The 27,357-nt window shown below is 37.0% G+C and overlaps 1 protein-coding gene across 2 annotated transcripts; it reads left to right on the plus strand.

Moving 5' to 3' along the window:
- The first annotated feature begins 11,035 nt into the window (after positions 1 to 11,035).
- Positions 11,036 to 25,600, plus strand: LOC111993317 (NADH dehydrogenase [ubiquinone] flavoprotein 2, mitochondrial). 2 transcript variants are annotated; one of them, XR_010625953.1, is made up of 10 exons: positions 11,036 to 11,250; positions 11,325 to 11,390; positions 17,388 to 17,504; positions 23,562 to 23,639; positions 23,743 to 23,848; positions 23,968 to 24,014; positions 24,790 to 24,867; positions 25,016 to 25,081; positions 25,193 to 25,381; positions 25,505 to 25,600. XR_010625953.1 is itself a non-coding variant. In XM_024025163.2 (9 exons), the coding sequence occupies exons 1-9, from the start codon at positions 11,143 to 11,145 to the stop codon at positions 25,298 to 25,300; spliced, it is 774 nt and encodes a 257-aa protein (XP_023880931.1). In that variant the 5' UTR covers positions 11,036 to 11,142; the 3' UTR covers positions 25,301 to 25,600. The 2 variants fall into 2 exon arrangements, 1 of the variants encoding a protein (XP_023880931.1); XM_024025163.2 differs by having other exon boundaries at positions 25,193 to 25,600.
- Positions 25,601 to 27,357: the final 1,757 nt, after the last annotated feature.

Raw genomic sequence — 27,357 nt, forward strand, 5'->3', positions numbered from 1 at the left:
GAAAGGACAAGATTATCCCCCAAGAGAGTAGGGATTTCAGGTCGGATCGTTACAAGAACAGTAAACCGCGGAGAGATTTTGCTGGACAATCAGGATCATTAAATCTTCAAGTAGTCAGCGCTGTATTCAAAGAACTAGTGCACCAAGTCTTGGAAAAGATTAAGAATGAATCATTCTTCAAGTGGCCGAATAAGATGGTGGGAAACCCTGAGAGGCGTAATCATAATCTTTATTGCCAGTACCATCAAGACCATGGGCATACCATAAAGGATTGCAGGAGCCTGTGGGATCATTTGGACCAACTAGTCCACGAGGGTAAGTTGAGACAATTCTTGCACCACTCTAGTGGCCGAGGAAGTCAGGTGAACTAGGAGCCTCAAAGGGATGATTCTTCAAAGCCTCCTTTGAGAACTATCAATGTCATCTTCGCCGCACCGAGGAGAACAGGATCTTGGCCATCCAAGGTCATGTCAGTAGCCCGGGTACCCGCAGGGGACTTTAGTCATGATCTGAAGAGAGCTAAATCGAATACTAAATCGGTGTTAGGGTTCTCGGACGAAGACAAGGTTGGAACCATCCAACCCCATGATGACGTTTTAGTAATCACCCTCAGAATTAGATGGTATGACGTGAAGAGGGTAATGGTGGACTAGGGTAGTGCGGTAGAGATAATGTATCATGATCTTTACAAGGGGTTGAACTTAAAACCCGATGACTTAGCACCATACAATTCTCCTCTAGTGAGTTTTGAAGGAAGAGTTATTACCCTGAAGGGCTAAATACGATTACCTGTGCAGACTGGTGCAGAGGTAGTAGAGGTGGATTTCGTCATTGTAGATGTATATTCGCCCTATACTGCAATTGTAGCTAGACCTTGGCTTCATACACTAGGGGCTATTTCCTCTACTCTGCATCAGAAAGTTAAGTATCCGTCTAAGGGTCAAGTTAACGAAATCTTGGGAGATCAATCTATGGTGAGACAATGCTTGGTGGCTGCCATCCAGCATAAACCCAAGATTGAGTCCTTGGCCCATGCTGGAAGGGATTTATAGCAATTAAAACATCCAGTTCTGCACACCAATGATTTAGCTGAGGGTGTGAGAAGTGAAGATTTGACAAAAGTTACCATCGAAGATGATCTAGAGAAGTTCTTTCTAGTCGGATCTCAATTACCTCTTCAGGAGAAGGATGCGCTCGTAGAATTCTTTTTGAAAAATATCGATGTATTTGCTTGGAATGCTTATGAAGCCTTAGGGGTAAATCCAGAATTCATTTGTTATCACCTAAATGTCAACTCTTTAGTCAACCTTAAGAAACAGCCTCCTCGACGTCCATCCAAGGAACACGCTGATGCAGTATGGGAGGAGGTAATGAAGCTCAAACAGGCTGGAGCTATTAAGGAGGTGTTCTATCCTGAGTGACAAGCAAATACTGTAGTGGTGAAGAAGAAGAATGGGAAATGGCGAGTATGTGTAAACTTCACTGACTTAAATAAGGTTTGCCCCAAGGATCCTTTTCCTATGCCTAAATTGATCATCTAATAGATGCCACTGTCGGCCATCCTCAAATGAGTTTCCTAGATGCCTTCCAAGGTTATCACCAAATACCATTAGCCCTGGATGATCAAGAGAAGACTGCTTTTGTCACCCCTATTGAGAACTACCACTACAAAGTGATGCCATTCGGTTAGAAAAATGTAGGGTCCACCTACCAAAGAATGATGATAAGGATATTTGAGCCACAATTAGGTAAGAGTATTGAGATCTACATAGATGACATGGTGGTGAATAGCAAGATTGTTTCAGAGCATGTGAAAGACCTTGAAAACATTTTTGAAATTCTCAGAAGATACAAATTGCATTTAAAAGCCTCCAAGTGCTCATTCGGCGTCGGATCAGGCAAGTTCTTAGGGTACATGGTGACTCACAGGGGAATTGAAGTTAACCTCGATCAGATAAAGGCCATCAACAATTTACAAGCTCCTTGGAATCTCAAAAAAGTTCAGAAACTGACAGGAATGACCGCTGCTCTGAACTGATTCATCTCTCGATCAGCAGATAGGTGTAAACCTTTCTTTTCATTGATCAACAAATGGAAAGGATTTGAGTGGACTGAAGAGTGTGCTCTAACTTTCCAATAACTTAAAGACTATTTAGCTCGACCGCCAATCATGTCCAGTCCTAAGCCAAATGAAGTCTTGTTTGCCTACATTGTTGTGGCTCCTTATGCTGTGAGTTTGGTGTTGATACGAGTGGACCAAGGTGTACAAAGGCCAGTTTACTACGTGAGTAAATCATTGCATGAAGCCAAGATTCGATATTTGCCACTAGAAAAAGCTATCTTGGCAGTAGTGCTCGGTACACGGAAGCTATCTCATTATTTTCAAACACATATGGTGGTTGTTCATACCCAACTTCCACTCAAAACCATACTCAGAAGTGCTGACTACACATGAAGAATAACCAAATGAGGCATTATCCTAGGGGCTTTTGACATTAAGTATATGCCCCGCACCTCCGTAAAGGGGGCAGGTCCTCGTAGATTTAGTAGCTGAGTTTACTAAGCCCTCGTTAGAAGAATTGATACCAACACAGGACATAGATGAAAATCCGGTTGGCGTAATCTCCCAAAAAAGCCCTTCATCCTGGGAAGTATATGTAGATGGTGTAGTGATTTAGAAAGGATCTGGAGTGAGGATAGTGTTAATATCTCCAGAGAGAATTGTTATCGAAAAGTCACTAAGACTAAGCTTCATGGCCACAAATAATGAGGCTGAATATGAAGCTCTATTGATGGGAATGGCTATGGTTCAAAGAATGGGAGGAAAGTCAGTGGAAGTGTTCTCGGATTCAAGGCTAATCGACGGACAAGTACAAGGGGAATTTGAGGCGAAAGATGAAAGAATGTAGGATTAACTAAGCCGAGTTAAATGCTTGCAGTCGGAGTTTGAATCTTTTAATTTGCTACACATCCCCAGAAGTGGAAATTCACATGCTGATTCTTTGGCCACGCTCGCCACATCCTCGGCGCAGGATTTGCCTAGGGTCATCCTCGTCGAAGACTTGCATAAGCCTACGGGAACAAGGAGTGAGGTTGTTCAAATTCATCAAATCAGAGCCGAGTTCAGTTGGATAGATCCTATAGTTAAATTCCTAAAGGATGATATTTTGCCCGAAGAGAAGTTGGAAGCCGACAAAGTTCGGAGGAATCTAAGAACCATAAATTGTACAAACGCTCCTATTTAGGGCCATACTTGCTGTGCATACATCATGAAGCAGCTGAATCACTCCTCGAAGAGTTGCGTGAAGGAATCTATGGTAGCTATGCTGGATGTACATCTTTGGCTCATAGAGCCATTACTCAAGGCTATTAGTGGCTGAACATGCAGAAGGAGGCCTATGAATATGTTAAGAAATACGATTAGTGTCAAAGGTTTGCGCTGAACATACATCAACTAGGAGGAGTGCTTAATCCACTGTCTAGCCTATGGCCATTTACTCAATGGGGCTTAGATATTATGGGTCCATTCCCTAAGGTTGCAAGAAATAAGAAGTACCTTCTGGTCGGCACAGACTATTTCACCAAATGGGTTGAAGCTGAGCCTCTAGCCAACATTAGGGACGTAGATGCAAAGAAATTTATCTAGAAAAATATTGTCACTCAATTTGGGATTCCTCATATCTTCATCTAGGACAATGACCTTCAGTTTAATAGTAAAGCATTCAGGAATTATTGTGGTGAGTTGGGGATCACGAATAGATACTCCACCCTTACTTATCCCCAAGGGAATGGGCAAGCAGAAACTGTTAACAAAGTCATAGTAAATGGACTAAAGAAGAGACTAGATGACGCGAAGGGCAAATGGGTGGAAGAACTACCACACATACTTTGGACATATAGAACTATGCCTCGTAGGTCTACCGGAGAGACCCCCTTTTCAATGACCTATAGGGCTGAAGTTGTCATACCTTTGGAGACTGGATTCCTAACATTGAGAACAAGTTCATTCAGTCCGACCGGCAATAGTGAGCTGCTAAAGAAGAGTTTGGATCTGATTGATGAAAAGAGGGAAAATGCAATGGTCCGATTAGCACATTACCAATAAAAGTTTAGGCAAGGTTATGATGCGAACGTAAAACTAAGGCCTCTAGAACCTGGTGATTTGGTGCCCAGGAAGGTTGTGGGCATTGCAAAGAACCCAGCTTGGGGAAAATTAGGACCCAATTAGGAAAGGCCATATCGTATTACTTCAGGAGTTGGCATTGGGGCATATTTCTTGGAAGATTTAGATAGTCATGTAATACCACACCCTTGGAATGTAAACAACCTTAAAAAGTACTATTATTAATTGAACCTTTTCTTTGATCAATATGTCAATTTATTATATAAAGTGTTTAAACTTAAATCCAATCATGCCTGAAGTTTTCGGACAAGATGATTTGGGTTAGTTAACACTCTATTACAATTTTTCTAAGTGTTTAAATTTAAATCCAATCATGCCTAAAGTCCTCGGATTAGATGATTTGGGTTAGTTAATACTCCATTACAAGTTTCTTAAGTGTTTAAACTTAAATCCAATCATGCCTGAAGTCCTCAGAGCAGATGATTTGGGTTAGTTAACACTCCATTACAATTTTTCTAAGTGTTTAAACTTAAATCCAATCATGCCTAAAGTCCTCGAACCAGATGATTTGGGTTAGTTAACACTCCATTACAATTTTCTTAAGTGTTTAAACTTAATCCCAATCATGCCTAAAGTCCTCGGACCAGATGATTTGGGTTAGTTGACACTCCCTTACAATTCTTGTAAGTATTTAAACTTAAACCCAATCATGCCTGAAGTCCCCGGATCAGATGATTTGGGTTAGTTGACACTCCCTTATAATTCTCCTAAGTATTTAAACTAAAGTATTCGAATAAATTCTAGCTTATGATAAACCTCTTTGGCCATGCACTCAATGCAAAATCAGTGCTCAAAAGTATTATTCGTAAGTATTTGAGAAAGCCTATGAGACCTTCATATCATTTAGTGCCCTTATTGTTTGTTAATAATCCTTATACAACTTGTTTCTTCCAGTATTTAAGTAAATTGTCTGTATCATTAATATAATATCATTGTTAAGTTTGCTTATGTTATATTAACTACAAATCAATTATTTGCAATAATAATAAATTTCATAACATGTGCAACGAAGACAGAAAATAAAAGAACAATTTTATTGACTAAAAAGAAAGTACATTGCAATCCCTTACATAAAAAAATTAAAAAAAAAAAAACTAATACAAGTACAAAATAAAAATTCTTAGACATCTAAATCTACGTCTGGGTGGCCAAGGAGTCAACTGTCTGGCTAGGCTGAGCAGCAGCAGCATTTGGGGCTTGATCTTTAAGTTCAGGAGTTCTCTTCTTCTTCTTCAGATCTTTACTCTTTTCTTAAACATCCTCAGATTGCTTACCCGTCCCACTAGTCTGACCAGACTCTTTGGATGCTTCAATAGGATCAGGAAGGGTCTGGTCGACTATAGGCTGTTCTGAAACTTCTGGGAGTTTGCAAATGTCTAGTTGGTAGCAAATACTCCTAGGTTGCCTCAAGTCAGCCTCTGGAGGGACTCCAGCAGCTTCCAGGGCTTTGTCCTAAGTTATATCATAGTATTCTCTGCAAACCTTTGCAAACTCCTCAGTGAGTCTGAGTTGGGTCTCCTCCACCCTGAGCGTATAGGCTACCTGCCTTTCGGCCTCGACTGCCTCCTTGGCTAGCTGACCACTCTTCTCAGCCAATTGGGTAGCTTACTTGGCAGTCTGTAGCTCAACCCGAAGACCTTTGACCAACTCTCGCTCTGTCTCAAATTGATCTCAGTCATGCGCAACTGCGTGCGTTGGTCTTCGACCTGCTTTTCAGTGGTCCTCAGGTTAGCATTAAGATTATTCGTTTGGTTGGTTATTTCTTTCAGCTGCTCGGATAGCCGAGAGTAATCTTCCTTCAGATTACCCAGAGACTTTTCAACCTCAGACCGAGTGTAAGCTTCGACCTGGGCTTCATTATAAGTCCTTTTATTCCACTCTTCAACCACATAAACCTGCTGGGTAATCTACATAGTAGAATGAAGAATTTCAATATAAAGTAAAGAAAAAGGAGCGAATAAGAAAGATCAATATTCTAGTTGAAGAAGTGGGCTAATTCACTTACCATGGCTAAATCCCTTTTGAGGGATAAGAAGAGTTCATATTGGCTAAAGTGCCTGTAAGACTCCATGTTCTTCGGAAGGAGGAAGGGTTGCTACAGGGCTTCAACAACTAAACATGCCCTCCCCCCGTGATAATTTATGAGGGATGCATCCCATGGGATGGGAGCACCATCCAATTCCAGCTTAGAGAACCAGGTGCACGGTCCTCGACGCACCTCAGCAACAAGAGATTTATCTCGGCTATTCGTAGATGAAGCCCTTTTGCTCCGTTGGTCCTTGACCACTTTCTGTTGCTTAGTCCCTTTTGGAGGCACCACCTCTCTTTCTTCATTATCTGTAAGGGGCCTCTTCTTCTTCGGATCTGGCAATTGCTTTAAACCGAGATCAGAAGGAACTTGAGGAGGTGGTGGAGGAAGACTAACAATTGATTGAGACGTACTGGTCTCTTTGGCCCCAACTTTTGTATTTCTATTCTTCATCAAGTCCCTCAGGCTTGCCATGTCTTCCTCTTCTAAAGAATCGTCTGGAAGAGCAGTTATCAGGATAGGAGGGAGAACACTGGATTACTTGTCAATCTCTTCCTCGCCTTCCGAAATTGGAATGACTTGAACCCCTCATGAAGCCTTTCTTTCAAACTTAAACTTGTCAATCTGCTTCTCAAGCGAAGAGGTTGAGGAAGCAACTCTTTCTCTTTTTGCAGCCGCTTGTAGAGGAATTTGTTGGACTGGCTGTATGAGCTGTGACACACCCTGCGGATTCGGATGTAGTACAGGAGGAAGATCTATTGGCGCTAGGAAATTAGGCCGAGAGACGTCTATTCAGTTAATCCGATAATCCCCTTATGTGATAGCGTTGCTGATCGGCTGAAAATCGGTCAATTTGGGTGTGAAACCAAGAATAAGAGGAATGGACCGAAGTTGCCCGTCTTCACTTACAAAAATTTCTGATCATAGTAAATAATTGAACGCGGTGACGTTTGTAAGGCTGAGTCGAGGAGTAACATGTTCCTTATCTGTTGACACCATAACAGAACTTAGTCAGAAACTTGAAAATAATGATACAAAGAGAAGAGAGATTGTTAAAAAAAAAAAATGAAATCTATTGTTAGGAAACCTAAATCTAGGATGGCCTACCTAGCTCTCCTGGTTGGGTTGGGCAATAAAGATCGTCATGCCACGCGCCCGAGATGATCAGATAATCGTCTTTCATCCCTTTGTTAGACTTGGGAAGGCAGGAGACGAGTTGAACAACGTTGGATCGGGATTTAAGATAATATCCCGCTCCCTTTTGGGTGTGGCACTTGTACATATGTACCACATCAAGCCAGGTGAGTTCCAAGCCTAGATGACGGTTCAAATCGTCAACTGCTCTTAAGATTCTAAAAACGTTGGGCGCACATTATTCGGAACTAAGCCCATGGTTTTGGAGATAGTCTCTGGTAATGGGACCCATGGGGATAGTCATTCCCCCTTCTAGGAAGACGATGATGGGGATTATAACCTCGCCCACCTTTTGATTTGTTAGTAATTTTTCTGGAGGACAGTATCTCAAACCTACGTCTTGAGGTATGTGATATGTTGCTCTAAATTTCTCCATTTGGGCAGGACTATCAACCATATACCTAAATCTACCCATCTCAGTTAAATAAAAGAGGAGAAATAATAGACGTGATGACTGGTGAGTAAGTATTCAAAGGCAGAAGAAGTTAGCCGAAGAGAAGATGAAAGGTTTGAAGAAATGGAGACTTACACGAACTAAATTGGAAAATGGTCTTTAAATCCGGAGGGGAATTCTTGTAGATTCTTGGAAGAAATGAGGTTGATGATTTAAAGAACTTGTTAGATTTGAATGCTCGAGTTTGCTAGAGAGTAAGAAATTGCAAAGTAAAAGAGAGAGTCTTCTTTGAGGCTTTATATAGGGGCCAGAAAGTGGGTGGGAGTTATCCCGCCCAAATCTTGAAGAAAAATGTCATCCGTTGGATCAACAGCCCATCGTTGGATGCAAATGACAAAGTGCCGCCTGGAGTAATTAATGGCGCTTCGTAAATACCAAAACAGTAGTGGCAATAATGAATCACCTAAATCTATGCTTACATGTATAAATATAGGTAATTCTATATTTTTAATCTTTATTTCTGTAACAAATTAAAATCTTATTTTTTCTCCTCGGATGTAAGGAAAAAATTAAAATTTCGAGGGGCCATTATAGGGGTAAAAGCCCAAAATTATGTATTGGGCATAGGACCCTATTTGAAGACTAAAGTGTGTCCGAAGAGAAAAAAATGGTTGAGAAGGAACCCAGGTGGGAGAACTATACCTGGGAATGAACGGAGAGTATAGTCCAAAGAGAGCGCTAGTAATCCAAAGAGTGTGTTTTCCTCGGATATAAAGAGTCTCAGTCAAGCAAGTACTTGGGAGGTTCGAGTGACCTTCCTGACGGTTCTAATGATAAAGATAAACCTTAGGCGTGCATAGAGATTAGAAGAATGGATAAATATCTAGAGAAAAAGTTGCTACCACCACATTAAATGCACTGCAGTAATTTTTCTGGCCGTATTAATGTGGAGAAGACCCCTGAACAGTGCATTCTTAACCACTACCACTCACAGAGAACCATAGAAGATGTAAGATGTGATATACACTCAAGTGAAGGCTCAGATGACTAACAAGTGTACGATCAAGATGATCTAAAAAGAGGCTATATAATGTAAGAGGTCTCCTAGAGAAGGGGGGAGAGAGAGAAAAAAGTCTGTGATATTTCTAAGAATGATACATGCAAAAGTTTGTCTCTTCGGACATGAATATATTCAAGTTTCAAGTTTGTTCTTACATTGATTCATTAGTAAAACCATTATTGAACGTTGTTTAATTCACAACCAACCCAGCTCTTTCACCCACTCTTTACAAATTCATTGTATTGGGCTTATTGGACTCATACTCCAAATCATTTGGTCTTGGGCCACAAATCTTGACCCTACAGTTATCTTAGCTAGGTAATTTATTGATTTAAAATCTTAGTTATGATTTATTGAATTATGATTATGATATTAGTTATGGTTTATTGATTTATAAATTTATAATTAACAAATGATTTATTGAGTTAAGATTAGTAGCCTATGATTTGGACTGATTTGGCATTTGGGTCACGTTAATTATCTAGGCTTGAATTAGAATATACAGGTTTAATGTAGCTTAAATCTGAATTAAAATCTAGGCTCAATATATATATATATATATTTTTTTTTTTTTTTGGTTGGACCACGAATTGGGCCCAATTCCTAAATGGGGCCTGCGGGGCCTGGCTGGGGCAGGTCCGGGCCCCGGAAAAAAACTCGGTACCCTAAACGGGTTGGGTCTGGACCACGGGTCTCGCCCCGCGGGTCGGGTCCGGGTATGGAAAAAACCCGGCCCGAACCCGACCCGTTGCAATTCCTTCTTTTTTTGTAGTCAAATCCTCCATTTTCTCAATCAGATTCTTCTTCTTCTTCACTCCTTCTTCTTCTTCTTCTTCTTCTTCTTCTTCACTTAGTTAGATTTTCTTTTTGCAATACTGAACTCGAGCTCTATAGGCTAGATTTTAACATTGAAATTGAGTTCATTATACTTGATTTAGCACACTAAAATCGAGTCTATAACACTCGAGATGTTAGTTCCCTAAATAGTTCAGAAACGATGCTAACTAATGAAATTGTTTAAAAATGAGTGTTATTTTGAAAAAAAATTCAAATCAAACCCACAAACAAAATCAAACAACAACCACCACCACCACCACCACCACAACCTCCAAACCCACAGACAAAATCAAACACTACCACCACATGGCCACCAAACCACAACCAAAATAAAAAACTACCACCACCACCACCACAACCATATCGAGAGAGAGAGAGAGAGAGAGAGAGAGAGAGAGAGAGAGAGAGAGAGAGAGAGAGAGAGAGAGCTACGAGAAGGAAGGTTAAGGCGGAGAGATGGAGAGAGCTTCGAGCTTTGAGCTTGAAGAATAGTGAGGAGAGAGCAGTTCTGAGATGAGAACAGAGAGGAGGGAGAGCGATATGGGTAGGAAATTTGTGGAAGATGTGAGAAGAGAGAGGTCTTAGGTTTGGTGGAAAGATATTTCAAGCTTGGGGCTTAGGTCGACGACAACTGGGCAGGGGGAGAGGGTGTTAGTGAGGAGCTGGAAGAAGAAATGAGGAAGAAAGAAAAAAAAAAAAAAAAAAAAGGAAAGGAAGAAGAGAATTGAACATAGTGAGATTGTGAAGCAGAGAATAAAACATTAAAGATAGGGGGAATATTATTTAATTAAAATAGGAGAAAGATTGAATAAAATATTGTTTTTTTATTATTTAATTTTGAGCTATCGTGTACTGCCATAGATGGTTGTTCTTAGTAACTCAAGTGTTAAAAATATTAGCAATAGCACCTCTATTACAGCCTCATTTTTGTTAAAAATAACAATTAGAATATTGTAATAGGTTTATAAATTGATTAGGACTTAAAAAGAGTATGACCTGTTTGGTACATATACTTAAACAACAGTTTTTAATTTTTAAATAATATTACACGTATTTTCACACACTTTTTTACCTACACATATTTCTAAAAAATGCGATTAACGCTACTAGAAATGTTATAATAGGTTTATAAATTGATTAGGACTTAAAAAAAGTATGACTCGTTTGGTACATATACTTAAACAACAGTTCTTAATTTTTAAATAATATTACATATATTTTCATACACTTTTTTACTTACATATATTTTTTTTAAAAAATACGAATAACGTTACCAACCAGCACTGTGTAATTTGGAGTGCAATTAACCAATTTTGCTTGGGTTGGGCCTTCCTATCTCATTGACCCAGTTGGGAAAAGCTTGGGAGGTGACGGTTGCTGTGAAGTGTAATAAGAAAAAGAAAAATTGAAGGGGAAATCAATCAGTCTGAGTCTGAAGTAGGAAAATGCTGGGTCGCTTCGCCGCCGCAAAGCGTGTCCTTGAGATCCGTGAGCTTCTCACCCGTCGTCACACATCGTCACCGTTGAGATCCTTCTCCACTGCCCTTAACTACGTGAGTCAATCTCAATCTCAATCTCTTCTTTCATTATTTTTCTAATCTAAAAATTTCATTGAATTCATGAGCAGCACCTTGATTCGCCGGATAACAATCCCGACCTTCTCTGGGAGTTCACATCTGTTAACAAACACAAGGTATTTCTATTTCTTAACTCAGATCCCTTTTTAATGTATGACGACGATCATTTCTACATTTTGTCTACTTTTTCTTCAATTTTTCATTTTTCATTCCCATTCCCACTCCCACATATTATGAACTTCTTTTCCTTCCAGCATTTTTCAATTTCCCAAATACACTGTTGTCCCTAAAGTTTACATTTGCATTTTCGTCCTTATGGCCTGTTTGGATGTTTAAAAAAAGGAGGGGAGTAGAGTAGAGGGAGGAAGAGTAATCTAATTACCTTGTTTGAAAGTTTTTTAAGGAAGGAGGGGGAGGGGTTTCAACTAGCCTCCCATTTTTAATTCTCCCAAATTGGAGAGATTTGGAGGAAGAGTAGAGTACATAAACTATTGACCAAGTAAATTACCTAATTTACCCTTATTATATTAACAAAATTATACAAGGGGAATGGCTAATTACTTCCTTCCCCCTTACTAATTTTAAAAACATCCAAACAAGGTAGAGGAGAATCATTTTTCTCTACTCTCCTCCCACTACTCCCCTCCCCTCTACTCTCCTCCCTCTCTAAACTTCCAAACAAGCCATTAATGTTTCAAATTTGCATTTGTAGTACCTATGTTTAAAAATCGATCGCAATTGGTCCCTTCCATCTACTTATTCAAACTTTGTATTTGTTTAGCGTGTGCTCATGTAAAGATTGATTAGTTCATATTATGTTAGTCTTGGACCTCTTTGTAACTATGTGGTCATTCTTGGGGGTGTTGGGATGCTGATTATTTATAATGGAATGTAAAAAAAAAAAGAAAAAAGAAAAAAAAAAAAAGAAAAAAGAAGAAAAAAGAAGAAGAAGATAGCCAGATTATTAATATATATATATATATATATTTTGAAGCTTTAGATATGTTTTACTCTTTTGTCACCTGGAATTCAAAACCTGACAAGCTAAGCGCTAAGTGTTGGGTATTTCCATGATTCGTTTAAATTTGGAATAAGCTCAAACTGACCCAAGAGATAGGGTAAGATCAAAATACCTATTCAAACTTGATGCATTTCTTTCTAGCCATACTAGAACCTGTGCACAAGCCTAGTCAACTTTGAAAGTCTAATTGAACTTAATTTATGTTTTAAAATCCCTTACTGTTTGCTTAAACTCAAGTTTTGGTAGAGTTTCTACGAAAAAGTGCAGATTCCCCCATTGCAAAGAATTACATTATGAAGAGTCAAAATTCCCAAAAATATAATTACTTTCAGTTTATGCATCTGCACGTGTTATAAGGTTTATTATATTAAGATGCTAATCTGGTGTTTCTTCAAATGAATTCTAACTCAAATGGCACCTCCTCCCATTGTAAGAATAGACTGAAGGGTGAAGTCATGGGTCCAACCCAGCTAGTGCTTGTGACTTGTCACTCGATAAAAACATGAATTTGGTGTTTCACCTGTAACCTGCTTTTGCTTGAATTCTATAGCTCATAGTTTAATTAAGCAGAGGTGAAAAATTAATTTGTTGGGAGATATCATTGAACACAAATCTTTCTTCTTCCTCTTTATTTATTTTTCATTTGGCTTGTTTTTGATATATATATATATTATGTTAATTAGTTTGGAATTTTAATTAATAACCAAACCCAAGATGTGGGTATTAGCAATCCTTAATCAGCAACAGCGTTTCTCATGAAGTTCTATTCTAAGAGATTTTTTATTTTTATTTTTAATAAGTCATAATATTTATTCAAAAAGAATCAACACTTCCATAGGAAGTATACTAGCTCAAGGTTATACAAGAGATCTAAAATGACAATGAACAATAACAGATGAAATCTAAGAGATACGTAGCAAGATGCCCATCAGGTGCTGTGCATCTAATGGGCATCTGTAGTTGTTAGTCTCTCCCCTAGACTCCTGCATTGTCTTTATGAATTGGTTATTTAGAGTTGAAATCGTGCATTCATGCCCATTATCCAACCCCCTTGAAAGCTTAGCCCAAGTGACAAGGAGGACTGATTGCGCTAGGCCTTCTCTTTGAATCTAACTGATTTGGGTATTCCTTTGGAGCCAACCTTCTTCTTTGGTAGAGAGGGATCTAGCAATAGAAGTCTGTATTGCTTTTGAGTTAATTTCATGTTTTAAAGTTCTTTACTTACAATGACCATGAATACTCTAATAAGCTATAAGTAGTAATTGTAAACTCCAATACAGCTATAAGCAATGATGCACGGGGTGAAATTGCCAAAACACCTGTGTCTGACACGGGTATGGGTTGGATACAACTACAAATGTATTGGATATGCGAAAAAAGGTATTTTTTTTGGTTACCGGTACGGCCAGGACATAGTTAGGATACTGTCTAGGTATGTCTCAGGCATGGAAGAGGAAGGAAAAAAATTTGACACCTGGCAAGCTCCCACAATAGATCTGTTGTCCTTGCTGCTCACCACTAGGGGTGTCAAATGGGTGGGTTTGAGGGAGGCATAATTGGGTTGGGTATATAAAATCCATTTACCCATTAAAACCCATTTAACTAATTGCATCTAACCCAAATTCAACCCAACCCAATTATTATGGGTAAATCCCAACTCACCCAATTACCCAATTTTCAAAATTACCAAAATACCACTAAAGTGAAAATGACCAAAGTACTCTAACATGTGTGTGGGGCCTACAAGTTGTAAACGGGTTGACTAGCTCTCTTTGAGTTGACTCACTGTGTCACAACAGACCCAGCTTTGTTGTTGTGGGCGAGCTGCCATGCCAATGTAGCTATGAGAGGTCAAGTATGCCAACCTAGCATCAGAGACCCATTATTTTCTTCTACTTTGTACCCTTCTCCACCTGCAAACAAAGCCAACAACATGCTTGCTTGAACGCGTTCGACCTGAGGTGAACTGGTGCAAAACCAGCCGATCCCATCCGAGTTCTCTGCTGAGTCAACGTTTCGTGCCTCTCGACTTGGTCCACACTTTCACAGTCCACCACGTTGCATATCTGTTTCCCTAAGTACACCTCGGACATCACCTTATCCTCACTGTTCACTGATCCTTCTAGCGAGTCAAACATGGTTGAGTAGTAATGCAATGACTCAGTGAACCGGAGCGGTTTTACGGAAATTCTTAGGCTCAGATCTCGCAGCGGAGCTGCGAGCGGTTGCTGGAAAGGTTTTTACGGAAATTCTTAGTTCTTTCTCTCCACAAAATTTGTTTGTTTCTACAGAAAATAATTTCATAGAAAGTCTTTGATTTTCCAAGAATGTTTCGCTTTTGAATCAAGTGCGTCACTTTTATTTCTGTTTTTATTTTTCCGATGTTTATATATGAGAGAAACGATTTTCCGTGAAGCCATGGTTGTGGGCCTGTGGCTTGTCTCGATTCTATGTACGTTATCAGTTATAATTTTTTTTTTTTTTCGATTTTTCTTTGTGGTAAAGATGTGTTTGGTTTCCCAGAAAACTGTTTGGGAAAAGAAGAGTTTTGCTTTTGAATCTGAAAATGAAAACCCTTGTGAAATATTGAAATGTTGCTGGGTTTTTTTTTTAATTTTTTTTTAATTTTTTTAATGAGAAGGGATGGGTTGAATTTGGGTATACTGTTTTTGGGTTAAATGGGGTTCAATGGGTTTTTAGTTAAAACCCAATAATCACTAGGTTTAATTGGGTTGATGCCCATTTAATCCAACTAATAATTGGGTGGGTTTGGGTTCAATTAAAATGGGTGGGTTTGGGTGGGCAAATGAGTTTGGGCTTACTTTGCCACCCCTACTCACCACTATGTTGCCGGTTGGCGGTCGCTGTCTCATTGCCAATCACACTCTCTACATCATCTTCTTCTTCTTGTCCTTATGTCGCCCTACTCTCCTTCTTTGTCTTCCTTTTCTTCTTTCTTCTTCTTTGTTTTTTTTCTTAGTTTGTTCACAAGATTTTTTTGTCTTTTAGACTTAGTTTTCTAGTTTTGTCCACTTATCCCACGTGAGAGTAATAAATGATGGTCAGTAAATTCAAGCAATTGTCTTTTACAGCTTGATTCCACCCACCCATCAAGAAACGTGCCAATCTTTTTAGCCTTTTGCATCTTATTTTTTTTCTTCTTCAATATTTAGGTAGGCACATTTACATAGGAACACATTAGTATTATTGTTATTATTGGTTAATGACTCTTAAGTCTTAATGTTAGTTGCAACTTGTCATTTTTTTTTTCTTTTGAAATGAAGTTGCTGTGACTTATATAATAAGTCTAGAACTTTTTATTGCCTCACGCCTTGGGTGATACAAAGCCTTGGTGCCTTATGGTCGCCTTTTGCGTTTGACTACCTTGATCTAGAGTAATTTTCCTTACCCCCTTTCCTAAAAGAAATTTCTTTTAATTAATTTCTTCTGTTTCAAGATTTGTGAACTAGTCTCTATGCTTGGCAGTTGGGGTTTAATGGTAAACAATTTTAGTCTGTTGGCATTCTTATTCCTCGTCTATGTTGACACAGTACATAATAATTGGTAAAGGGGAATGGAATACTAAAGTTTGTAGAAGGGCCCATGTGTGTGGTCTATGGCGTTGTTTTAATGATGGATGGGAGAGCTTCTCCAAATATGTGGCCCTAGTGGTGGGTGATGGCTCTTGTATTCTTTTTTGGCATGATAGGTGGGTTAGGGATAACTCACTTAAAATGCTCTATCCTCAGTTGTATGCGTGTTCAAATGACAAGGAAGCTTGCATTTATGATGTTCTATACTATCAGGAGGGTGGAAATGATAGAATTTGGAATTTGGGAGGGAATTAGAAGTTGCCTTTTCTTTCCTTGGTTTCATTCAATCTCGGTTTCCTAGGGGTGTTGAGTGTGATAGTTCCCATTGGTGCCTTAATGGGAATGGTGAGTTTGATATTCGGTCCTATTACAATCAGATTTGGGGTGCTTCTATCTCCAGTTTTCCTTGGAAGAGTATTTTGAAAGTTAAGGTCCCTAAAAGGGTGGTGTTTTTTTATGGATAGCAGTTCATGGGCAGATCCTTACCTTGGATAATCTTATGCTTAGGGGTCTCTCTTTGGCGAATCGGTGTTGTATGTGCTGTTGTAACGAGGAATCTGTGGATCGTCTCCTCTTCCATTGTCCTGTAGCTCACTCGTTGTGGGTGCATAGCTTTAGGTCTTCAGGATCCAATGGGTCATGCTAGGTTCTATGGAAATTTTGGTGTTTTGTTGGAGCTACTGGTTGGGGAAATTTAATTCGGAAATATGGAATATGGTTCCTAGCTATTTGATGTGGATTTTTTGGATGGAAATAAATCGGCACTCTTTTAAGGCTACTGAGAAATCGCTGGTTCAGTTACAAGTTCTATGCCCGAAAACTCTTTTTTATTGGTCTAGGGGCTGGGGTTCTTTGAATTGTTTTTCTATCATTGAGTTTCTTTCTTCTCATAGAATAAATTTTTTTTTTTTTTTTTTTTTTTTGATAGGTAAGAAAAAATATATTAAAAAACTGCTAGATGCAATTAGCATGAGCATAACAAAAGTACAAAAAAGAAGGAAAAGCAAAAACATAAAAAACTTTAATTACAAAGAAAGAGAGCTAAGGAATAGAGGAAGAGAGTCACTAGATGTGAGTCTCCAAGCCCTATCCCAATCAAACAGAGAACCAGAAAAGATAGCAAGCATTTGGTCCTCAGATCTCATAGAATTGCCCCCTTAAGTTTTTTTCTTTGCTGTTGTTTGTTGCTTTTTCTTGTGTTCACCATCATGAACACCTTGTATTTGCTTTCTTCATTTATTCATCTTGAGTAATATTATTCTTATTACCTAAAAAAAAAAAAAAATTGATAAAAAAACAAAGGATTGAAATGCTCCAGTTTATATCTGATGTTATGAAGACCTTTTAAATATCTTGGATTTGATATGGGGATGCTATAGCTTTTCAAAACCTAAACCTATCTAACCATAGCCATTGATGATGTTGTTTTGTATATCTAAGGTTTTTTTAAAATAATTTTTTAAACCTTGCTTTAACAATTTTAACTTATGCATTTCCAGGTCAAGGAAATATTATCCCACTATCCATCAAATTATAAGCAATCTGCAGTGATTCCTCTGCTAGATCTTGCACAGCAGCAGCATGGAGGGTGGCTCCCTGTTTCAGCTATGAATGCAGTATGTTGGCATGCCTCATTTAAAAAGATCTTGATTTGTATTTGTTTATACATGCAAATATGTTTAGATCTGAGCCAGATCTGCATTTGTTTAGAAATTTAATGATATGATTTCAAGAATAAAATCTATTATTTGATGTGATATATTAACCTATACTAAATAAAATTCTTAATTTGCATGCAAGCCTGCATTTGATAATGAAATTTTCATCACATGTAAATCAAATTTAGTGTGATTACATGACTGATCCATCTTAATCTTACTTACTTCAGAGAATGTCCATCTTAATCATCATAGCATTCATTCATGTATTTTTCAGTAACTTACCTACTATTTTAATTTTACTGTTAGCCCTGCCCATAGGCTAGTTTCTGGGCCTATGCAAGCTAAGTCAAAGCTCAATTCTTGGAACTCTTCTGAAGGGAGGCAGTGCCCGCTAAAATCTAAAACATCTCCTCTTTTAATATTTTGACATAATATCATATTACTACATGTCTTTGAAGTATATACCACAGTGTGAATGCTTGTGTGTAACATTACACTATATAGGTGAATGTGATACCCTACTTGACATTCATTCAATATATCTAGCACACCCTTTACTATAACACTAGTAGGCTTTTGTTTATTCTTTTTTACCAAGTCAATACTAAGGTACTAGATCTGTGTAGCTAGAAAATTAGGCATAATATTCATACAACTAACATAGTTGTCAGTCATCAGAATATTCATATTTGGGTGATTACTCCCCATTGCTTGATGCGGTGCATTTGGAGGAAAAGGAGTACCAGGAGTTTTGAAGACACTGAAATTTCTATGCCTAGTCTCAAGTTATTCTTTTTTAGAACCTTATTGGATTGGTTGTCTATGAGGAACCTTTCTTTATTTTCTATTGTTGATTTATTAGATTTACGTAACTTTTGTATCTGATTGTTTACCCTAATATATTTCCTGTATACTTGGGTGACTCGTTTTTATGATTTATACAATTTTATTACTTATAAAAAAAAAGGTTCTCAGACTATTGATTTCATTGATATCTAAAGGTGGAAAGATGGCTTGTGTTCAACCACTTTCCACTATTCATTTGTAGTTTGATGGAGAAAATAAGAAAACCAAAAAATTGTGCTCTCTTGCACTCTCTTCTGTAAGCCTGGAAACTAATTCAAGTCAAAGTGCTATATTTTCACCTCTGTTGGTGGAACCTTCAATGCATATTGAGCAATTGACATACTAACATATCCCAACTACTTCCCTTCATCCTCTTTTGTTATTATATCATCATTGTTGTTGTTACTATTGTTAATTTCAAGAGCTGTCTTGCACACATTATAGGTCTCTCTCTCTCTCTCATTTATTTATTATTTTTTCATAAGTGTAGATACCAATCTGGTGCCTTCTGTTTCTGTCCATTCTCTGTCACCACCAAACCATAAAATTACTTAACTAAATTGTGTTTTTTTTGCACCGCACTTCTAACTGTTAGATGTTGGTTGGAGGTAGTAGTGGATGGTGTTGATGAGTGGGGCCGGGCGTTTGCAAAATGAATATTTTTCCTTAAAAATGTTGAAGAAGATCGCAAAGATATTCCCTTTGTAATAGAATCCCAGCTTTTCAGCATCACATATAGAGTCCTCTTAATAAAAAAGCAAAGATGGTCCTCTGCAATGGGTTCTCCAGTGCATTGTTGAAACACATTATTTTTATTTGTGAAAAAGTTGAAAAAGATTTTTTTTTTTTTTTTTTTTGAGAAGAGAAAAAGTTGAAAAAGTTAAGAAGTGAAAGATTAAACAAAAAGGTGAGTCTTTCAACCATTGACCTAAAGCTTCAAATGGGTGTGAAAGCCAAGAGAAAGCTTGATTAGGTAGAGAGAGAGAGAGAGAGAGAGAGAGAGAGAAGAGAGTGAGAAAGTGATGGTAGTACAAGATGTTTTCCTTCCTTAGATAAGATGAAAACCAACAGTGTAAAGATGTACAACTTTTAGTGTTACACCCAGTGTCAGTTGATCCTGTTTATATCTGAATTCTTAATCTGCGTGCCTGATCAGATTAATGTACTGAGTTGAATTTTGTTCTAATTTCTGTGAAAAGAATTGTTGTGTTTTCTAATATGAAGTACCTGAATGTGATATGAAGGCTTCATTCATGCTTTGTTGATAATTAATTATGGCATATAACCTGAAAAGGAGACTATGAATAGGATTTTGGCATCATGTTACAGAAAAATATGAGGAATTGTACTTTTCAAAACTGACACTGTGGTTGTAGCTCCAAACAAATTATTTCCATCAGGCAAACAATTTCTTCAAAATGATATCTATATATATATATATATATGTTTTTTTATTTTTGGGAGAAATGGTGGCATCTTCGATGAAAACTTTGCCAGTCAGACACTCAACATCTTTGCCAGCAAAAAAGAAGAGTTTAAGAAGAAATCCCAGAAACAAAACAAGATTAAAGTAAAGAAAAAGATATAGGATTGAATTTGGAACAATCAAGTATCAATTTGATTGGATGACTGCAATGAGCGGTCTTTTTATTCCCTCTTTTTGGGATTTTTATATTTGTGTTCTTTTGCTTAATGGTTTGTTTCCATTCGTACACGTCCTTTGTACCATAGGAATAGTTTGTATGCTTCTCTTCTTCTATTAATAAAGTCCTTTTACCTATCCAAAAAAAAAAAAGTAAAAGAAATATTTGAATTTCATAAAGTAGGTAAGAAAAGCTGCCAACAATGACTTAAAGGAGGTTATTTATAATAGTCTTTAGTAACCCTGAAATCATGAAATCATAACTCTTTATCTTACATAAAAAAATTAATCATTTTTTTTTTTGGACGAGTAATAGAAGCTTTATTGATAAAAAAAAATGTATTTCACGTTCACCAAATTAAAAATAAAATAAAATACACACACACACACACACATAAATCCTAAGCATCCAACTTAATTAAAAGTCACATGCTAGTCACATAACCTTTTAATATAGTAAAGGCATAATAATTAACAAAATATAATACATAAAACATATCATAGAGAAATGAAAGATGAGTTTTATAATAGCTATAGGCTAGACAAAATGGACTAGTGGGCTTTCTTAGCATCACTGGTTCTCTAAGATCTGCCATGTGATTTTTTGTTTGTTCCTTTGTGTTCATCATCGTGAATTCAAAGTTTTTATTTTTCTCTGATTAATAAAATATTAAAATTGAACTACTTACCTATCAAAAAAAGCATTTTTGATTAGATGAAAATTGCAAAAGGTTTTGTACTAAATAAAAAGTTCCTTCCTTTTCTCCCCCCCATGCGCGCACGCGTGCGAATCTCTCTCTCCCCATATATTTAAACATATACGTCTAGATAGATAATTATTGTTGATATGCTTGATGCCTTTAATGCTTATATATGTACATATGTATGTATGCATGCATGCGTATGTATAATCACATGTTTATACTGGATCTCTAAATAATATGTAGGTTTGATATGAGTTAAGATTTAAGTTGCAATTTACTAGGATTTGGAATTTTTGGTTCACAAGTAACTAGATTGTGTGGATCAAAGTGCTTAATTGGGAGGTGAATTCTATGTATGATTTTTTGCTTTTTCTGGCTAGTATTGTCCTTTTAAATGAAGAATGATGATCGATTGAGGTGGACTTTGAAGAACAATGGAATTTTGACATTTGCTCGTATTATAATGTTCTACGAGGCTCTTCCTCTATCACTTTTCCTTGGAAAGGTATTTGGGGAGTGAAGGCTCCTAGACGAGTTTCATTTTTTGTTTGGACTACGGCTTGGAATAAGTTACTCATTGGGGATTATATGAAGAATAAGGGGTTTGATTTTGTTGATTGGTGTTGTATGTGTCGATATTGTGGGGAGACTGTGGACCATTTGTTGATCCATTGTGAGAAGGCTCAACAGTTATGGTGTTTCATCCTTTGATCTTTTGGGGTTTCATGGGTCTTACCAAGAACGGTGTTCGATCTTATGTTTGGATGGAGGTATTGGTTGGGGAAACACTCGTCAGACATTTGGAATTTAGTACCTTTGTGTTTATTGTGGTGCATTTGGAGAGAACGTAATCGCCACACGTTTGAGGATGTGGATAGTTTTGATGATCGGTTGCTTGCTTCTTTTAGTGGTTATTGGTTTGATTATTCTTGGGCTTGGGGACTCACTTCTTGTGACTCCATCCCGTTGTTCATTAGCTCTTATTTTCTGTAATTAGTTTTCTGTTTCCAGTTTTTTCTTCCCCTTTGTGTACTTATCTACTACTTTGTGCTTTTCATGCACACTGTAGTTTTTTTAATATAATTTTTCTTATCTATCAAAAGAAAATAATAATAATAATAATAATAATACCCATGCAGTAAGCTGCGCTATAGAATATCAAGACTGCAAAATGTGTGATCCTTAGAATATAAGAAATTCTATGAGCCATATGTGTGCTCTTTGTTGGCACACAATGCTCACATGTCTTGGAAAATGGAGTATGTGCTCATGGAATGCCAAGTCCATTAGAGATTTTAATGCTTGGGATTGTAATCAGTAGTTTTGTTGTATGCTTTTCTGTACACAAGCATCCCAAGAAGAGAGGCCCCTTATTATATGAGGTAGAGTTTGAATGGAAATTGTAGGTTTGATGTATGTTCATATAATGTGACATTGAGATGTGTAGGAGTAGTGATGAGACTATGGATCATTTGTCCTTGTATTGTGACATTGCATATGCATTATGGGCCCTTGTCTTCTTAGTGGTTGGGATTCAATGGGTTAATGACGAGGATTGTTGTTGATCTTCTATTTGGGTGGAGGAATTTGTTTGGAAGGAAATTTTTTTTTTTTTTTTGGAATTTAATCCCATTATGCTTGTTGTGGACATGGTGGAGAGAGGAATCATCATACTTTTGAAGATGAGGAAGCTCAGTTGGTTCATAAGAATTTGGTTTTCATGGGTTGTTGTTTGAATAGTCTTGTATTTATTCATTCTATTGTAGATTCCATTGATTTTCCCTCTGTTCTGGTTGTAATTCTCAATTTTTGTATTCTTTAGGCTGTTTTATGTAATCATACTATTATACTATGTACATATGTTATGAATATATATTAAAAAAAAAAAGGCATTTGTTATGAATACAAGGTCAAATAAATTTGGTTTGGTGGTTGTCTACACCCTTTAACAAACTGTTGGCAAACTGTTGCTAAAGTCAGTTTTCTTTGTATTTCTTTTGAAAGTAAAATAGTTCATTCCTGTTTTAGAAGTCCCTCATTTTTGCATTATCTCATGTCCAAAAGTTCTTCAAATGAAATTTTCTTTTGTTTTTGCACAGAAAATTGCTATGTTTTTCTATTGCTTTTAATATATTTTTCCATCATCTTCTCCAATAAACTTAGGGTTTGTTTGGAATTTGCTTATTTGTTTGAAACTAAAATTTTTTTACTGAAAATACTGGAGATAAAGGTAAAGTTAGCTGAAATAGTACAGTGGGACCATGAATAGTATTAAAAAGTGCAGTGGAGCCCATAAATAGTATAAAAAATAAACTGAATAGTAAATAAGCTGACTTTTTAATTTTTGCCAAACACATACTTAGTACCCGTTTGGATTTAGATTATAACGTCTGCATTTGCCCTTTTTTTTTTTTTTTTTTTTTTTGAGAAGCATGTTCTGTGGCTGTGGTGCTTTTTCAGTATGCCAAACACATACTTAGTACCCGTTTGGATTTAGATTATAACGTCTGCATTTGCCCTTTTTTTTTTTTTTTTTTTTTTTGAGAAGCATGTTCTGTGGCTGTGGTGCTTTTTCAGTGGGTCCCATGTACTGTTCACAGGACCCACAAACTTCTTTTTTCAACAAAACTTTCATTAAAAATGGGTCTCACGGTATTATTCACACATTTAAAAATTATTTTGCTATAGTGTTTTCAATTTTTAGCAAAATAAGCGGTATTCAAACACCTTTAATGTGACTGAATAGGATCTTTTAATCCTTTGGGAATGTTGGAGGATATGTAAATATTGATGTAATGATATTGTATTTGAATGCATCAGGTAGCTAAGGTTATAGAAGTTGCTCCTATCCGTGTATACGAGGTTGCAACATTTTATTCTATGTTCAATCGAACAAAGGTGAGAAATATTTCTTTATTAAGATCTAAATACATCTGCTGGTACCAAGTACATTTATGGAAGTTGCAGTTTACCTGCATGGACTTCTTAACTGGTTTTGCAGGTGGGCAAGTACCACCTGTTGGTTTGTGGCACTACACCCTGTATGATACGTGGTTCTCGAGAAATTGAAGATGCTTTGCTGAAACACCTAGGAGTGAAGCGCAATGGTAAGTTTTATGCAAAATATCTGCTTTAATTTCTCACCCCACATTTGACAAAATCTCTTGAATGTTCTTGAAATTAAAATGCATTTGAAGAATAAGCTTGTAATATTTGTTGTGTGCAGAAGTAACTGAAGATGGTCTGTTCTCTGTTGGAGAAATGGAATGCATGGTGAGTCTTTTTTTCAACTTTTTACTGATCCTAGCTCACAGCTTTTGAGCAGGCCAGCATGCTTTTACCCTAGTTATGTTTACTTAATTCTAGAATTAATAGGACATTTATTGGAAGGAAATTGGTGATGCCATAAAATTTTGATAAATGCTGTGTACACTACATTTTCACAACACTTTCATAACAAATCCTATGTGATAAGTTTATATTGGTTCTAATTTGAATCCACTATTGAAATTACTTTTTTGCGCATTAGTAATAGCCAAACACTTAAGATTTGTTATGAAAGTGTTGTGAAAATGTTGTGGATATAGCACTTTTCTAAAAGTTTTAAGTTTTTTTATAACGGATTTTTAGTGACAATTTGTGATGAGTTGCTATCTTCAGGTCCAATTTTTAATGGTTAAAAAAGCTCAATAACAGGTGAATTATAAGTGGATAATGGTTCTTACCCCAATTTCCCCATTAAACAATTTGCTCTTTGACCTCAATATCATGGTATACAGAGAAATTATTTATCACCATTCACCAACTATGGTTGTAAATTAAATCATGAGTTCCTAGCTTTTATGAAATATATTTTTGCTGTTGACTTCAATAGAAAAATGATTTCAAAAGACTTATCTTCAAATACAAAGCATGGTGTGCTCTTCAGAATTTGCAATTGTAACTTGATGAGTTAATGTTTTTTGTCATATTTTTTTAGTCTTTGAATAAAATTATATATATACCACACACAAAGTATGGTGTGCTATAAATCGTTGCTTCTTTGCAGGGATGTTGTGTGAATGCTCCCATGATTACAGTGGCTGATTACTCTAATGGATCTGAAGGATATACTTACAACTACTATGTGAGTCCATGATCATCCTATGAATTTTCTACTTATATATATGTATATATATAAAATTCATCCTTTGAATTTTCTAAATCATTATGACATCATGATCAAATGGTTGAGGACATTTAGAATTTATTTGAGTATTTTATGTTAATTTCAGGAAGATGTTACTCCCAAGCGAGTTGTTGAGATAGTTGAATTGTTAAGAAGAGGGGAGAAGCTACCGGTAAGGCTCTGGGCATGAATACTTGGGTTCTTTTTCCATTCCTCATAATTTTGAGTTCTCGTTGGCTTAGCGTTGTTACTACATACTATAATTTCCTTTCTTATATTTCAGCCTGGTACACAAAATCCAAAACGTACAAAGTGCGGACCAGAAGGAGGGAATACTACTTTGTTGAGTGATCCCAAGCCGCCTCCATGCCGAGATCTTGATGCCTGCTAAAGTTTTGGTATTTGTTGTCTTGAATAATGTAAAGCTTGGATATTGTCAGGCTTCCATGAGTCGTTGGCTCTTGTTGAATCTGTAAGATTCTCAACCATTTTTAGAATTTCCTGTGCCAGTATGAATCTGGTATATGACTTGCTAAATTTCATGTGCCATACAATTCCTTTTGAGTCATGACTTGGTAAATTTACATTCTAGCAGATGGGTGTAAATTGATGTTTTCTACATGGTTGAACAATTGTGATGCGGGAGACGCAAGAAGATTATTGTTTAGTATTATTTATGTTTTCAAGCCAATTGTATTTTTATGTTTTAGGTCCTATTAGTTTATTGGACTTTTAATATTTTAATTTAGAAGGAAGGTTATTTTTGTAATAAGGCAATTAGAGTTTCTTAGTTAATTAGAACTAGGGTTTAGCAATCCTTTATAAGCAATCTTGAGAGATAGTTGATATTTTGATGAATGAAAAAAATGGTTGTTTGGTCTCTTTTGGTCTGGTGCAGACCCCTAGTGGTTTTCTCGCTTGGTGTTGACTCCAAGCAAGGCTTAGGTGTTGACTTCTAGATCATATCAATTTATTTTATTGTTGTTTCAATTTTGTCCTGATTGTCTTGTGTCAGTTTTGGTATCGCAAACACCGATCTGTTTGAAGCATCGTCGCTGTCAATCCAGAAATAAAAAAATATCAAAAAAAAAAAAAAAAAAACTCCATTCACCACATTTTTTTTTGCCACCAAATGCTTTCCCAACAAACCCCATGGCCAGATCTGGTTAAGGTCTTTCAAGAAATTTCCTTGCACGCCACCACCCATTGGAAAGCTAACAGTGCCATTCCTCGTCTGTCAAATTGCACCATAGTGAGCCCCACCACCATTCTCTTCTTGATATCGCACCACCATGACCCTCAATTGCCCAGCACCATGCTTTCGCAATCCTTCCATAAACTAGCGATTCCATCTCAAAGGTAACAAAATCTAGCTTTTTATTTAATTTAAAAAAAAAACCCAGCACCTTATTTTCTGTTTAAACTCTTCTCGATCAGTTTTTATTTGCAACCCCACAGTGTTTTCCCACTAAGAACAACTTGACCTGGCCCATCTGAAATAAAGAACTCAAATTGAAACCCATTAAACTACCTGACCCAGCCAAAACAACAAACTCATCGTACACTCTCACATAAGCCATATCGCCACCACCACCAGTAACATAAACAAAACCTTGCCCAACCCATTCGCTAACAAGCCCAAAGCCCATACTTCACAACACCAGTTTTCTTTTTAAAAAAAAAATAAAAAATACAAGACCCAACCCACGAAATCAAAACCTGTCAACCAGCCCAGTCCTAGCAAATATTTGTCCAAAGAACATCACAGCCACCCAGGTTCTTGTTCCAATTGCTAGCTATTTGTTGAAGCACTATTTTAGAGAAGCATGGTAATATCAGAAGCACCTTATTTTGATGGTTGTGAAACTTATCCACGAGATTTTGTTATCTGGATGAATGGGATGGAGCAATTCTTTGAGTAAGCAAATTTTGCAAATAACAAAAAGGTTAGGTATGTCAAGTTAAAGTTAAGAGGTAAAGCACAAAGGTTTTGGGAGAATCTTGAATATTTTTGCTACATGAGGTATGAACTTGCCATTAGTGTGTGGGAAGATATGAAATAAAAGTTTTATGATGAGTGTTTATCACCGTACTATCGAGCTAAGTATCTACCCCAATCTCAATGTGGTACTTTTCAAGTTAAAGCAAATACAATGAATCCTCATCCTCATCCCATTTCATGTCCTCAATGCATTTTTGAACAATCTATCAAGGAATTATCTACCAAGGAATTAAAGGAATTATCTGTAAAGCTAATGAAAAATGTTCAAGACAGGATTGCTTAGATGAAGTAAAAGAAAACTTAATCCGATTCAATTGGAAAACCAAGGATACTTGATCACAATGAACTTATTGCTGCCCCAATAGAAGACAACATTGATGATGATATCTTGGTCGTGGAGAATCCTCCAGCAACACCAAAGCTTAATGTTGACACATGTGCCTTGA

The sequence above is a fragment of the Quercus suber genome, unplaced genomic scaffold (assembly GCF_002906115.3).
Source record: "Quercus suber isolate HL8 unplaced genomic scaffold, Cork oak 2.0 scaffold_665, whole genome shotgun sequence".
Classification (NCBI taxonomy): domain Eukaryota; kingdom Viridiplantae; phylum Streptophyta; class Magnoliopsida; order Fagales; family Fagaceae; genus Quercus; species Quercus suber.